We start from the raw sequence: 16,374 nt of genomic DNA, 5'->3' as shown, positions 1-16,374 counted from the left end.
TCTTTTTGTTACACTTTCCTAGGTGACTGCTTTGTTGTCAACTGATTTCCATGCTGTGAATCTTTGCCTGCTATCTTAACTCACACGTGATCTACCTTCCATCTCCATGTACCAAGCATAAAAAACAACGTAGATAGTGAAATCTCTCAGCACTCCCCTTTCATTCCTTTCATCTTTCATTCATTTTCTGAGTGAAATGAGCTGTAGATTTAGAATGCTCTTGTTCTGGATGTGAATTGTCAAGAAAAAATGGCACGTGTCACAAGTGCAGAGTTACGTTTAGGGAAAAAAAAAAAGGCTGGTTGAAAGCTTATTGTCTAATACACTGTTCTTAACCTGCAATACACTTGTAGCCCTAGTAATTGTTCCTTGATGTGTGTCTGCTGTGAAGGAGACACGGGGGAGAAAAATTGGGGATGGCTTGAGCTGAACCTCTCTTCCCATTTTCCACAAGAATATGAAATAGTCTTTCATGGTTTGCCTCTGTAGTCTTTCATGCTGAGACATTTTACAGACACGGGTAAGTACAATTATCACCACTTTGTATATGGAGAGACTGAGGCAGATAGATAAAAAGAGGTTGACCAGGATTAATGTCTGGCAATACAGAAAGATCTCTGCCATTTCAGGTATTGCACCATTTCCCCTTCATCACACAAGAAATGCTTTAGATTCAGTAAGACCATTAGAAGTTTTTGCATGGACAAAGGGATAACAATTGGTTCTTCAACATTCATCTCACAGACTGCTATCAGGAATAGTGTCTTGTACCATCTTAACTCTCATGTGGCCACGTACTTGGTGGTGGCTAAGTTCTGTTTGTGGTCCTTTTGCTTGAGACAATGTAACACAGGATGTAAAAGCTGAGGAGTGGTAAGTACAGTTGGTGCAGTGCTGGCAGTAATGTAGAATTCTTCTACAGTTGAAATGTAAATTAAAGCTTTTCTTTGTTTCTTAAATAATTTCCAGGTGAGAGCTACAGGGACTTAGGCTGCCTAAAAGGAGACTTCTTTTTTCTTTTTACTAACTTAATGGTGCTCTTTCCAACCTCTAAACAGATGGATTTTGTTTACATAGTCACCTTAATTCTTGTCCCATTTAGGGAATTTATATGCCAGTAGCTTAACAGCACAGTGCATTTGAAAAGTTTTGGGTAATAAGATGGTTGACAGCTGTTTTTGCATTGCAACTTTATTTATAATGAGCAGGGATTGCTCATTATCTATTGCATATGGAGTTTAGAAAACTGCACAGACAGACATTTACATTTGTGCTGTTACAATGTAAATCTACTAAAATTCACTTGATGCTGTGAAGTCCAATGATTAAACTGGTTTCTTAAACTTGTATAACAATTTTCTGTATATAATGTTTAGCTTTAAGTTCATGGTTGTGTACAATATTACAATGCAGCTTTGGCGTTGAGAACATGGTTACATTTTCTTTGATTTATAAGAAGTTTGAGAGTAGATTTCTCTTTGCATTTAGTCCATTTTCCACTAGCACTAGACTTTATTTTAATAAATCTGTCTTGATTTCCTTATTTGGTTTTGGGAAGCTTTTGTTGTAAACAAACCCTCTCCTAATACTTGCTTGTTAAACTTAAGCTTGGTTTCTAGGGGCTTTCAGTCTGGGAATTTGGGTTGATGTGCCTGTGTTTTTCCTTTTCCATAAAGTTTCTGTTCAGCATTCCTACATAAAAGTAAAAGCAATCCTAAATTCAGACATGGATACATGTAAGTTTTGAAGTTCTCTGAAGGCATAAAGACACATGTGAATGTTATCCTGCTTGGATGTCTAGTCCTTACAACTATGTAACTCACAGGTGAAACTGATAAATAAGCAAAATAGTGTCCTAGTGACCACAAAGTGCTACAGAAGTGCTTGGAGCACCAGGAGAAACTCTGTAATCAACTGGAGTTAAGTATTAATAATGTTTAAATTACTGTTCTGCTGCAATTCGTTCAGGTGCTCAGAATGCAAATTGGCTGTTGCTCTTTGAAAAGCAGAGCTGGCCTGCCTTTAGTGGAGTGGTAGTGTCATGGTATGTGTATATTCCTACCAGAAGCTGCATATTGAAGGAATTCTGAATCCTTGGATTTTAGATGCAAGAAAATTACAGGTTCAGGATTCTAATATTTACATTGCACTTCATTTTTTAATCGGATAATGAGGTTTGTATCTTACAGTGGAGAGATACTCCATTCTTCTGATTCCTTTTTTTTTTGAGTAAAATTCTCAATTCTGTAAATCGATTTCTCAATTTCAGTTGTGGAGAAGGATTTGCCTTCAGTTTAAATGTTTCTCAAAAGTACCTGAACACTTCTAGCTGTCTTCCATTTTTAGACTATCTGATGAACTCCTTTGTAGATGCATTGCTTTGCATAAAACAGATGCAGTCTTTGAAATCCGCCTTCCCTGCTGCTTTGTTGAAGGGTGACTGGTTTCATAAATGTAAATAGGCTGGAAGAAGGGAAAAATAAATTACTTTCATCAGGAGAGTGGAATTGGTGTCATTTTATGTATACACTTCCTTTCCAAAGCACACATTTCAAAAATATGTGAATAAAACTCAGAATTATGTGCATGTGCACACGTTCATCCGGCTATGATACAACAGCTGAAGGCCTTTGAATCGGAGTTTGTCCCGCTGGTGTTCAGGTTTGCCAGACAGTTAATATACTTCAAATTTTCATGACCTTGGAGGAAGTGATCTAAATCTGCACACTTTGGTGGTGTGGCTTAAAAAATGGGACCAAGATGGGACTTGTGAGTCACCGTAACATCCCTGGGATTTCACACGCTCCAGAGATCCATGTGCATTCACAAGGGTCTGAGATGGGGTGATTGTGCCTGGAAGGATTTATTTTTATTTTTATTTTTTTGCCAGTGATTTCCTTTTTTTTGTTTTGTTAGGGTTGTGTTGCTTCACCAGCTCTCATGTTGATAAAGTAGCTCTTCACTGCACTTCGTAGCATCCACCTGTGCTTTGTGCCAGTGCTGGGTTGTTGTGTTTGCTTGTGGTGGCTGTTGCATGCTGTGTGTGTACATGTGCATGTGTGTGTGATGTCTGAAGCGCTCTCATTTGTTTTCCTTTTGAAATCCTGTCTCTGACCATCCCTCTTTGCCTGGATGGAAAGTGACTGCATTGCTCTGATGTTGTGAACTAACAGTTGTGCTGAATTTGACACTTATTTTCCTTATCAGTTATTGCTTTCTGTTTTCAGTCTTGCTATGTTGTATTTAATTTTTTTTAACAATTGTGAGCACATGCATTCTCTGACTCTCTAGAGACATGTTGCTGGCTGCTTCAGTCCATTTGCACAGAACACTAAGCAAGAATGCCCCAAATCATTTACTGAAAGGAGACTTCTTTTAACTCCTAGGTTAGTTAGAGCCTGTGTAGGTTCCTTGGTGATGTATACGCTGGGGAAAAAAAAATAATAAAGCGGTCCAGAGAACTTTACTGTAGATCTTTAAAATATCAAACAGAAGCTCTTTTGTTGATAAGTGAATTATCAAAGTTAGCTGAGTGCTATCTCAAAAATATGCTGTATTTCCCATAAATTTGTATTACACTCTAATTGACAGCACCTGTGGTGTAACATTAAAGCCTACCATTACTTAAAATTCATAGATATTATAGATGTATATGATTAAAACTGTGTGGCTCGTTCAGGCTGATGGGCCTTTCAAGGCACTTCTGGACACTGCAGAGCAACGTCCTAATACTATTTTAGAATAAAAATCCATTCTAATGCTAACCTGCAGTATTTGTTCTAAATGATTGTGCTTTTAGGGTGTGCTCAGTCTATACAGCTGAAGAATCACATAATGCAAGAATGAGCTCGAAGCACATTACGGACTCATAACAAAAAGTCTTAGTGTAGCTTAGCAATAGAGGAATGTGTGTTTGTCAAAGTTACAGAAATTACAGGGAAATAATTGACTTATTCTTTGGGGTGCAAAAGAAAGGAAATAGCTTTTTCAAAAATAAGTCCTTTTTGTTGTCCTGGTGTTATAGTGTCATAGGTTACTCTGAAATTTTGCTTGCTGTTGGACAGCTCACTGGAGCATTGCTGGTAGCAGTTGCTGCTGAACTGTCTGCCAGAGTCTTTTAGAATGGAAGGTGGCACATGCAAATACTCCGAAATCCTGTGAGTCCAACAGTGTGGGAAGGTGCATCAGAAACCTATGGCATTATAGAGACGAAGAAGCTTCTTAGATGGAGGAGTCTTGACAGCTGTCTTGAACTTATCTCCAAGAATTCTAGAAATTCAAGATGTCAGTCAAAATTAGGAAAAACCCTTCCTGCAAATGATAGCTTTGTCAGCCCTCAACCTACAAATCTACCTATCAGCACTACTGAGATATCTAGAATTCATTAGATGTTTTCTAAAAATGGATAGAAAAGGTGTAAAAAGGAGTTTGATTTATAAGCTAGCATGTTAGGTTAACCTTTAGAGAAAAGCTCACTAACCTTCCCTTCATGCTCCCCCTCCCCCTAATTCCTGGAGGTTGCATGTGCTTCTCATCCTGCCAGTGCACTGCATTTCTTGTTTTGCGATTACTTTTGTCTGTTGTCCCTCTGTCCTCAAAGATGATCACCGCACCTATGGCCCGAGGTGGGATGCAAATAAGACCACGGTTCCCGCCTACCACCGCAGTGTCTGCTACACCGCCAAGCTCCATTCCTTTGGGCGGACAGCAAATGCCACAGGTATTTACTGAGTCAAAGCACGTTGTGTCAGGTATTGCACAAAGCATTCGATACGTGATTGTGTAGCACTTGCTTTCAAGCAAGGGGAAGTTCACTTTTTCATGGAACAACTAACTTGCTGGTGTTAGGGTGTTGGGCTCTTCAGGTTTTTCCTGGATTCTTTTTTGGTTTAAACAATACGTTTTCTGGTAGCATGGGATATCAAATAAAGCATTGCTAAAGTGGCGTAGATCTTTATTTTAGCATTTAGAATGTTTAAATGTTTATAACTGATTCAAGTCACAGATTAGAGCTTCCAGGTTTCTGTTTAGTCTTCGTTGAAATTCCACAATGAATGTGCATTTTGGAGAGTCTCCAGAAGTGTTGCAAGTCAGTACTGCAGTGTAGTGATTGGGTTCTTTCTTGGACCTTACTTACCATGTACTCGTGCTCTTTACAGGTGCTTCTTTCATTAATAGTAAACTTGGCTCGTTTCAGTTTGAGTAGCATCTTGGCATGTAATCAGGGACCAAGAAAAATGCAACTATTCTCTTCCTTCACAGTTGTGAAGGAGGAACTACCAAAAGGGCTCCACTTGTAGCTGTATCAAAGAAGAACCTCTGTAGGAAGGCTGTCAGCACCTAGCCAGGTGTTGCTGGAAGATGCTTGAGGTCAGTGTGCTGCATCTGCATGGTGTAGGTCCTGATCTTCTGAAGACCTCACAGCCATGTTCAATAAGCAAAATCTTTCTTTTCTGAGGGACAGGAAGAGGACAGCAGGAGTGGGGAGAACTGGACTGAAATAGAACTGAGTTCTTACCAGTTTTACTTCTTAACACTGCTACCTTTTGCTCATAGGTTTCTTTACTTTTGCATTTTTGCCTATTTCTGTTGAATCAAGTTTAGTAGGCACAGCCTTTTCTTGTCAGGTGTTTGCTAAGGTAGATAATGTGATCAGAAAGATTCTGCAGGCCTAAGCAAGCACGTCCATCATTTCTGGTTTCAGATGGTCACTCATTTCTATCCAGGTAACTATATTAACTGAAATAAAACCCAGACATAGCTGTTGAATCAAAGGAGAATTTACTTTGAGCTTTGTTTGCTGTAGCAGTTTATGTACACTGAGACAATCACCTCCAGTATGAAGCATTCACAGTCTTATTTGGACTGACAGTGAGGCCTTCTGATGGATATTTAAGTATTAGATTGGCTTATATTTGAGTCATAACAGAAGGGCTCTAGTTAAAGCGTTCAGTGCTGTAGGCTGACCTTTTAGTGCTGTCATGTCTGTGGTTGTTGAGGAGCTTTGATTTCTGACACCAGGAGAATCAGTGAATAAGGAGAGTTCTTAGTAGCATGCCAAGGACTGTGAAAATGTTGTAGAAAACCAACTAAAGAAGGCAGAAGAAGAAAAACTTATTTATGAAAATGGCTCCTAAACATGTGGTAGGATAAGCGAGTAAGTCATCGTTTTATGCTAGTGGGAAGCATTGTTCTAAAGACTGACGTGCCATGCAATTGATAGCTCTGGATCTATGTGAATCTCTAGTGCTCTGTGCCAAAACATTTTGTCAGGTTCTTAGTGAATCAGAATTTAGAAATGTTATTTGTGCCTCTTTAGTTTTGTAAATGCTTAAATAATATTATCTGTTGGATATGTTTAATTACCTTGTCATCAGAGCTCTTGAAGCTGTTCACAATATGGTTGTAGCTTAATGGTTTCACAAATGGTTGTAGCTTACATCTGGTTATTATTCATCTAAGACTCTGTCATCTCTTTGACTACAGTATTAAAAAGTCTTTAGACTTCATGATAGATGGTTCTGAATGTCCTTTCACTTTAGATGAGAGTCTTGGTATTACACTGAAGAATCTCTTTCACCAGAAGAACCAGATGTTATATCCATATTGTTTGGCTATTTGTTTTTATCCCGTATGACACACTTCTTGTCTGTCCTTTTAACATGTGGCTCAGTTAATTCTGCAGTGGTTTCTTTTTGTTCAGTTGGTTCTTGATTTCTTTTGCTATTAGATTTTTTTTTTTTTCAAGAAAAGAATGTACTTACCAATGTGTCATTGTATTCCATAATCTCCTGGTCTTTTAAATTGCCAGAGAATTATTTTTTTTTTTCTTAGCTGAAGTTTGCTTTTGCCTGAATAGTTACCATACATGAACTATATTCGTTATTAGTTCTTGAACACTAAGGGGAAAAAAAAAAAGTTCAGCACTTTTTGAACAGCTAAGGAAAGTTTCCTACACAATATTTGTATTGGTCCAAGAAACCTACTGATAGGAATTTTGAAAGGTTAATCTAATAGTTAGCTTTTGTTTTAGCAATTAGATGACTAATGTATTAATCCCAATCTCTCTGTTGTATTTCTAGTGTCGAAACCTCCAAGTTCTACCTACAAATCTATTGAAGTCTGCATTAGTATGGACTTCCAATTAATGGTTGGTACAGAAATCTTCAGCAAACTGAAAATCTAGGGAAAAAGTCAAGCTGATTTGAATATTAAAATAAAGCAAGGGATATTGTCCTGACTGGGAATATAGAAACCAGTATCTGAATTCTTTTGGAGCTCTGCAGAGGTTTTGCTTTGTTAAGCAAAGCAACATAATGGTGAACTTTAAACCCAGTTTGCTACAGAGTAGGCAAGGCTGTGCTTACTGGCTTGACATTGAAACTGTAAGTACAGTAGTTTAAAATGCTTTCTAGATTTTTACTTTAGATTAAAAGTGTTTCTGCTCTTCCTCATTATTACCTATTACTTCCTTGTTGCAGTCTCCTTTTCCTTGCTTTTGGTTTCTGCATATTGTACTGGCTTCCTACTGAGAGTCTCTGAAAAACTCCCTAGCGCTGTCTACTGAGTGCTGTTCCTTGCCTGATACTCAGTTAAGTGGAGGTAGGCCTTATAGCTAAGTTTATCTTCCAGCATGTTACTCTAAACACTAAGAATAGCTTTGATTTAGTGAATATTATTGAGCGCAAAACTTTGTCACGCAAGCCTAAATAAGTTTTGGGCAGAACTTCAAAGATAGGCTTTGGTGTTGTGATCAGGTCACTGCAGGGTTGCTTCGTGTTCAGTGGGCTGTGGTAGCTGTCCATGAATGTGCGTTCAGATGCATAAAACCCTACCCTTCAGTGAAAAAATACCAAGTTGCATTACCTTCTATATGTTGAAGATGGAGGGTATACAAATGGTCCAGTAACCATGGTTTAACTTTGGAGTTAAATGAGGACCTAAATGAATTTATTGAGGCTAAACTTCCCTCACTCTCATTCTCCCTCCTTGTTAGTGGGAGTCGGTTGTAAAGAGCATTCCCTAGAAGTTGAAATTTCATTAAATTGTTACATTCTCAATGCGTATCCCGGAAACAATGTGGAAGTCTAAAGCTGAAGGTATCTTTAGATCTAAACCATTCAAAGACATCTGAAATGATTGTGTTGCAAATTAACTGCTTTCGAAGAAAAATCAGGCAGTAATTTTGGAACTCCATACTTCTGAGTACAAGTTTTTGAAAGTATCACATTTTTGTGTGATATTAGATGTTAGCCTTTAGAGTTCTGAAATGAAACCAGCAGAGAGCAAACCTGTTGCAAGAAGGAAAGCTGTTTGCCTGTGCATGTACTTAATGAGAAGAGGTAATGCTGTTAAAAAGATGACAGCACTAATGTATTTTATGCTTATGTATGCATCAGGTGCTGTATGTTCTTTTCTTTGCTTTTCTGCAACATTTGTAAACTAATGTGAAGGGACCATGGTGTTGAAGTAGATACAGAGGCTTCAGTTAGGGCAAAAACCTTAATGCAATCTTTTTCGTTCCTTCCTTCTTTCCTAAAACACAAGGATTTAAGTTTTCAGAAGTGATTTTATGTAACCACCTTGAGACACTTTAAAGGTGCATGGTTTTCAAGAAGTGCTAAACCACTCAAAAGTGATCTTAGTTTGACGTGATGAAAATGGGTACAGCATCTCTATGGGTAAGTTCTAAATCACTTGCTGTTTAGAAGAACATTAAATAGAATTGTAAAAAAAAAAAATGCAGGGAGTACTCTTTGGAGTGTTCATCCTAGCTTCTTCATGGTGCTGAGGTGGTTGGTTTCTGTAGGAAGCAGATCGTGCTTTTCAGTCTCAGAAGTATTTTTCCAACTGCTGAGGAAACACAGGTTGTTAATGAATCTTGTTCTGGATGTTATTTTTGTAGGGGAGGTTGGGAAGGTAATGGAGCTAATGAAGTTTTTTGGAAAAAAAAAAAACATATTGCAGGCTGTATTTGATTTTGAACTGTGCTGTAGTTAACTAGTATCTTCAAGTTTAGTAGTTTTACATTTGTACCTAGCTGAGGATTGCTTGGGCCCATTGTTTATTTATGTTTTTCTTACATAGCTGTAGTGTGATATTCCATGCAAAGCATATCATGTCACATTCAGTGTCCTCTGGAAACAGTTGGATGATTTAGGTGAATAGGTAATGACTGAATGGAGGACAGCAACAAACTTACAGTGCCCATGAAGTGTCTAGGGCTGGTAGGGGACCTCTGCTTAAAAACAGTTTATACTGATAGAAAGAGTTGTTGATTCATAAAGGTGCCAATTGAGGACTTACAGAATGGATGCGTCAGTTACTGAGTCACAATACGTGGCCTTATAGGCTAATGTAACTGATGACCTAAGGCTACATACATAAAAACATAAGAATTCTTTATGTGCTTTATGCTTACGTAATATCTGCATCACTATACCATGTTTCTGGCTGGTATAGGATGTTTTTTGTTTGTTTTTAGTTGATGAAGGGTAAAGACGACCATGAAATGAACATATGTGAGTGGTTGGTATAATCTGAGCGTCATCTGGCTCTTGCACTTTATAGTGTGCAGAATAGACTTCATTGTTGCGTGGAGTTTGGTGCTGTTCTGAAAATTCCTTATTTGTCTTTTTGTTCTTTAGGCATACCTTATCGTTCTCCAAAGGTCAGAAAGCTGCTTCACACTTTTCCATCCAGACATTCCACCCAGATTTGCAAAGCTGTATATTTAAACAACGTGGTGGTGGTTTGGTTTACTTAATTGTTCTTCTTTCCTCTTGAAGAAAACCACTTGAGAAGCTACAGACAAGTTTGACAGACATTTGAAGGCTGTAATGAAAATACCAAAACAAGAAGTTTTTTTTAATGGCTGTTAATTCTCAAGTTAGAACTGTCTTTTTTCCCTGCTCTTCTTTACCCTATTTCTAATAAAGCACAAGTTTTTCAGATGGCACTTCTGATGCTTTAACTGCAACATGTTGGTTTGGGAAATGAGAAACAGTTATCCTATTGCATGCAGTTTTAATGTTTATTTCTAGTGAAGTCGATATGAAGTAGTGCCATAATATCCTCGAGAGATACAGGTGAGACTGTTTCATTGTGGAGAACAGGAAACTAACACTTTCATTTCTTGTAGGGCTGAGGATATGCTTCTCTCCATAGATAAAACCTTTAATTTAGGTTCCCTTCATCAACTCCCTTTTGTTGTTGTTGATCTTATTTTTTTTCCTTGTTTCAGGTGAGCCAGAACAATATTACCATGATGTCATCCCCATCTCCTGTCCAACAAGCTCAGACACCCCAATCAATGCCTCCACCACCACAGCCACAGCCATCTCCTCAACCAGGCCAACCGACTTCTCAGCCAAACTCAAATGTGAGGTGAGCTAGACTGTAACTTTTAAAGACCTTTGTCAAAACCATAAAGGTGAAGAGGTGAAGTTTTCAGAAGCATTCAGCGTGTCATAGCAGTGCTTACTAAAAGCATATCTGTTTGCAGGCTGATCATGCTTCCTTGTTAGACTCTTGCAGATTTGATTTTTTTTTTTTCATTTTTTAAATTTATTCTTATTTTTCAGCTCTGGTCCAGCTCCATCACCCAGCAGCTTTCTTCCCAGTCCATCTCCACAACCATCCCAGAGCCCAGCAGCTGCACGAACACCTCAGAACTTTAGCGTCCCATCCCCAGGTCCTTTAAACACTCCAGGTAAATGACCTGAGGTCTATAATGTATATAACCATGAATTGGGGTATATTTTGATAACAGGTTTTTAGGAACTATTACAGTTAGGCATGACCGAAGCTTTAAAGAGCTTTGATAAACAGCCACAGCGTCGCAAGTAGTGAGCATGTTGTATGTATGATGTTACACAACATGAATATCGAAATCAATTGAAACCCATTTTCTCATCACTGAACCTATATAGTGGGTTTTTCCAACTTCCCCGTTGTTTAGAAAGAAAGGATGGTACTTTCTTTAATTGAGCAAGTTTTTAGAATCGTAGTGATGCCTTGGTTCCATGCAAAAAGGAGCCCTTAGCAATGGTGTGAAGTTGTAAAGGACATAACCACTTAATGACTGCTTTCCTCTAAAACACCTTCCTAGGTGTACTGTGACACTTGTGCACTTCTCTGCCCTGGTTGTAATAAACACTTCCTGATACTGTGAACAAGTAACATACTGGCTCCTTCTCATACCAGTGTTGTGTGCTCTGCAGATGAGAAAGCATGGGCTTAAGGAATACTGCAGCAAATTCAGTGTTGATGTAGTGTTTAATGCACCAGAGTGAGGCAAAATGAGGACCTAGGAAATAGGTATATGAAAATGTGGACCTTTACAGGAAAAACAAAAGTAATAAATGGGAGTTGCTGTTCTGTCTGTAACATCTGCTGCCTGACATAATTTCTCCAACAAGATGAGAGGGCTGGACAAGCACTTAAACTTTGACGCGCGTCCAGTTGTGGATTTATGTATTTGACCTGAGCTATGCTTTGAGTTTCTGCATTTCAAATCTAGAGTCTGAAATGTGAGAATGCTGTTCTGCACTATCTTTTATCATCCATGTGACATGCAGTCTTTACTTCTTGGCAGGAAATCCAAACTCTGTCATGAGTCCAGCCAGCTCTAGCCAGTCAGAGGAGCAACAGTATCTGGAGAAACTCAAACAGTTATCAAAATACATTGAGCCACTCCGTAGGATGATCAATAAAATAGATAAAAACGAAGGTGAGGTTCCTTGTATTTAGTCGTGTGTTTCTCTGTCAACTCTCTCGTCTGATGGAAGAGCAGTGCATTGCCTTTTTGTGATGGTTTCTATTCCAGGGATTAAAAATGACAGTGACAGTTACTCTTTCTTCCCCAGGACTGTAAAGATTTTACTGTGAAGAGTGGGTAAAATCCTCATCCTTAAATTCCCACCAGTTTTCCTTCACTTCTGATGTTTTTGGGACACATTCTGTTAGAGCTTATGCAATGGGTATACTTATGGTGAGATGAAAGATCTTTGATCCTCACTGCTTTCTTCAGTGTTGGCTAATGTTTTCACTTCTAACAGCGTCCTGTATTTTTGTCTGCAAGTGTGAAAGCTGTTCTTGTAGTCAATGTTTGAGTCTCTGATATTATTTCAGATAGGAAGAAGGACCTGAGTAAAATGAAGAGTCTCTTAGATATCCTGACTGACCCTTCAAAACGGTAACTTTTTTCATTTTGTCTGGACATCAGTTCCCTAACTCTTCCAGAAATGTATTGTTCAGTATCCAGCCATGTTGGCATTAAAGTTGTTTGGGGGGCTCAGGCCCCCCAGAAGCACGTAAGTTGAATTGACTGTTTTGTGATGATGGACTTTCTCCTCTTCTGCAGATGCCCTCTGAAGACACTGCAGAAGTGCGAAATTGCTCTGGAAAAGCTGAAGAATGATATGGCTGTGGTACGTAATGCTTTGCTTTAGCAAAAGATAAGTGATTAATTTTTATGTTGCTTATGCCATTACAACTTCAAGTAGAGTTGAACAGAATAAGAAAATGGGGGCAAAAATGGGCAAGCTTCACATAAATCATCTTGTAGGTGAGCTTTCAAATTATTGTGTTCTGTGCAAACACTTGAGTAATTCTTTCTATGAATTTTTGCAGCTGATTTCAGGACAGACTTCTGAAAGTGGAAAATGCAGACTTTTTAATGTTACCGCATGCAGTTTTGAGAATTGTTTGCGTTTTATGCATTGGAAGTTTACTGCTGTAAAGTTGTAGAGATGTTTTTATTTTTGGTGACTATTAAGAGAAAATGTGGTCCTTTTGTGTTTTAGCCTACTCCACCTCCTCCCCCAGTGCCCCCCACCAAACAGCAGTACTTGTGTCAGCCACTTTTGGATGCTGTCTTGGCCAACATCCGTTCACCAGTCTTCAACCATTCCCTTTACCGTACATTTATGCCGGCTATGACTGCAATTCATGGCCCGCCGATCATGTATGTATCACTAACCAGATGTTTGTATTAAATGTTTGTTTTTTAAGGAAAAAAATATTTGTTCAAACTGTTGAAAGAATGGATGGGTTTATGGCAAGGTGTGAGTTGTACTTTTTTCCTTTTTACACTTGTAAAATATCTGACAAACGTGGTGTTGGTATGTTTTCACCTAGGTCTTTTGTGTACCATGTTTTACATAGGGCCCCAGTTGTCTCCCCTCGAAAGCGGAAATATGAAGAGGATGAAAGACAGACCATACCGAATGTCTTACAAGGGGAAGTTGCAAGGTTAAATCCTAAATTCCTGGTGAACCTGGACCCCTCCCATTGCAGTAATAATGGCACCGTTCATCTTATATGCAAGATAGGTAAGTGAGAAGACACAAAGGGCTGAATTCAGAAAGAACTGTTGATCTTGATTCTAGAAATTTGAAGAAGTTTTTTTTTGCTTAGTCTTGAATTTTGCCAACCTGTGACTTCTGTGTGAAGTCTGTACTTATCAGTGTTATAGAGCAGCTTAATCATGACATTCCATACAATCTGCTTCAGGGAATGCCTGGAAATTTCATTTATGCTAAACAATCCTTTCCTCATAATGAGGGTTGAAATCAGTAAACTCATGTAGTGTCTAGAAAATTACTTATTGCTAGCAACAGTCTTGATTCTTGACTTGATTTATGCTGATATGTGAGAATTGTTCCATCTCCAACAAGTCGGATGGAGAAATGGTGAGTTAATCTTTGGAAGGGTCTATCTCAATTTGTACTAATGATGACTGACAATGATGTATGTTTGAAAAAGGAACTCAGATCACAACTTTGTTGTTTCTATCTCAGCTGAGTAAGAAGAAAGTGTTACTGTCTATTAACTTGTTTTCCCCATTGGAATCCAAAAGCAAAACAGATTCTTTTTCCTCCCATTGTTTGAGAAATCTGAACTGTTCTCATCTTAATGTTAGTACAGAAGGCACCTAATTCTCAAAAATGAGGTGTCTAATTTAGTGAAGGTCTGCTAATGAAATGATTGGCAGCATGCAGAAATGCTTAAGAGATGGAGCTGTGTTTTGCCAGGCTTTCCTTCCAAGAAATTAAGTGTTGTTAAAGTGAGCAATGAGATTGCTGTACAACAGAAATGGAGAAGTACACCTTGGTTCCTTCTTGGGGCTCAGAGGCTAGAAACCATGTTGAATGATGTATGAAAAAAATGTACATACAGAGAAACATGCTTTATTCTGATGGGAAGTGTGCTTACGTTCTAGATGACAAGAATCTTCCAAACGTCCCGCCACTACAGCTCAGCGTTCCAGCAGACTATCCTGATCAGAGCCCTCTGTGGATAAAAAACCCTAGACAGTATGGTATGAGGATGCTAGCATGACATTTTGGGGGCATGTGTATGTAGTAGTGTTGGGGAAATGTGAGGACTCTGTGTGTGTGTATATTTATAACTCTATCCATTATCTTCTTTTCCAGCAGCCAATCCCTTCTTGCAGTCAGTGTATCGGTACATGACTTCAAAACTATTGCAACTTCCAGACAAGCATTCAGTCACGGCACTCTTAAACACCTGGGCACAAAGTATTCGCCAAGCCTGCCTCTCTGCTGCATAACATCTCACTTTCTAAATCGTGAATCAAGAAATAAGGTCTTGAAAGCTGGCCTTTTCCATGTGCCATTGGAAAACCACAGGCATTTTGGGGAGGTTACTTCAGAAGAAAGAAGCCTTATGTTGTTTTGTTTCTAGGTGTCGGGTTCAGTAGAGAACCTGGTGTTAGATTTAGCTTTCATGCTCTTTATCTTCTGCCTCTGTGGACTGTGCCAGCATTTTCAAATATACAAAATGTGTATATATGGTTCTTGAGACTGTATTAGGAGGAGTTTTTATTGTCTTCTTAGAGAAGAAATTATTTGTGGACTTCCATCAGGGAGTCTGATTGATAAAAGAGGAAGCAGGGAGAGAATGCTCTAATTTGCTTCAGTTTGCAGAGTGCCAGTATTCCTTTCACATTGTACGTTTTGTGACCTGATGCCACCCCAGAAATAAATAAGCTGCAGCTAGAACGTGCTTGCAAACTTCCCAGTTTTGGAAGGAATCTTTTGCCTATTAGCTTTGTCCAGGGATGGGATAAATTGTAGCCTTTTAAGGGCATCCCTCAAATATGTGAGATAAATCTGGGTAATTATATTGGGGGAGAGGGGAGACTAAATAGAAGAAAAAATATTTTATAGCTTATTTTAAATGCTACTTTGTATAAATGGTTTTTGGTTAGCATGGACCACATTTCTCTTGCTTCAAAAATGAGGTGATCAGAAAGAGGAGATACTAGTGTGCACACTGACTTCCCCTGTAAGTATATGTGTGTAAAGGTGGTGGTGGTGGGGAAACAACAGTTTCAAGCTCTAGTACCAGAAATCAATCCAGCAGGCTTTTAGCTACATTTTGTCTTTTACTGATGGAATAGAATCAATCTCTAAGGCATCTGGCTTACTTGGGGGAGTTGATGCAGTTTAGTGGAAATGCTTCCATAATACATGGTATTTTTTTTTTTGAGAGTGAAGGAAGAAACAGGAGCCGAACTGACAACTAATATTTTGTGCCTTGAGCAATGATGGGCACTCAAGCTGGTCACCAGCTGCTATATGGTTGGGCACTTCTAATGAAAACACTTGCCATGAGTAACTATAAATTCATGCATAGTGTGATTGTTTTTTTCCCCGTTCTTGTAATTTGTTCACTCTTAACTTCCTAGTGCAGAAGAATTTCAAATTTCAGATTTTCCCATTATATCCTGCTCCACCTCCCTGTACTGTGCAGCAAACCTTAAAGAGTAGCTGGACTCTCTTACAGTAGTGTCATGAAATTGCAATGACCTTTGTAAATCTGTGTGATGTCATCACTTCTGGGATGTTTTTTAAATGTGGTTACTTAGTAAGCACTGACTGAGGCAGCAGAATGCTATCAGTATTTTGTACATGAACTAATGCATTACCTGTTTGTTTCTATTGTAATAAATTTATTATTATTCCTGTGTTGGATGCTAACATTATACTGCTCTTCCCATGTTGATCCTCAGATACCAGTTCTGTTGCATCCATTGGATGATGGTTACTTTGTTCTATGGTAAGTGAAAACTCATACACTTTGAAGGTCAGGAGAAGAAATCATAAATGGCTTGTCGTTCCATGCAACACTATCTCTACTGTCCTCATAGTGAATTGGAAGACCTGGTCAAGAGATTAGTAATGGTGTCTACAAACAAAAGATGTAGCTTTTTAACAGGTACTGTTACATGACTGCCTCTTTGCAGCAAAAGAACCAGTGGCATCAATCCAGTTCTTGTGGAGAGATGTTCACGTCACAAAAGCTTTGTCTGGTTATTGTAATACATAATTGTCATAACCCAAGAAA

The 16,374-nt window shown here is 38.6% G+C and overlaps 1 protein-coding gene across 5 annotated transcripts in view; it reads left to right on the top strand.

Moving 5' to 3' along the window:
• The window catches only part of MED15 (mediator complex subunit 15), a 39,346-nt gene extending 22,972 nt beyond the window's left edge, over positions 1–16,374 (top strand). For 2 of the 5 annotated variants that reach the window (XM_040577693.1, XM_040577691.1), the window contains exons 9-18: positions 4,601–4,720; positions 10,244–10,386; positions 10,584–10,711; positions 11,597–11,731; positions 12,133–12,196; positions 12,365–12,431; positions 12,807–12,967; positions 13,168–13,334; positions 14,225–14,323; positions 14,439–16,374. In XM_040577693.1, the coding sequence (XP_040433627.1) occupies positions 4,601–4,720; positions 10,244–10,386; positions 10,584–10,711; positions 11,597–11,731; positions 12,133–12,196; positions 12,365–12,431; positions 12,807–12,967; positions 13,168–13,334; positions 14,225–14,323; positions 14,439–14,575 (1,221 nt within the window). In that variant the 3' untranslated portion in view covers positions 14,576–16,374. The remainder of the gene's footprint in view (positions 1–4,600; positions 4,721–10,243; positions 10,387–10,583; positions 10,712–11,596; positions 11,732–12,132; positions 12,197–12,364; positions 12,432–12,806; positions 12,968–13,167; positions 13,335–14,224; positions 14,324–14,438) is intronic. The other 3 variants (XM_040577692.1, XM_040577695.1, XM_040577694.1) reach the window with 3 other exon arrangements.

This window comes from Cygnus olor, chromosome 17 (assembly GCF_009769625.2).
Source record: "Cygnus olor isolate bCygOlo1 chromosome 17, bCygOlo1.pri.v2, whole genome shotgun sequence".
NCBI lineage: Eukaryota > Metazoa > Chordata > Aves > Anseriformes > Anatidae > Cygnus > Cygnus olor.
The sequence above is the reverse complement of the archived record's forward strand: the minus strand, read 5'-3'. Positions and strand labels throughout refer to the sequence as shown.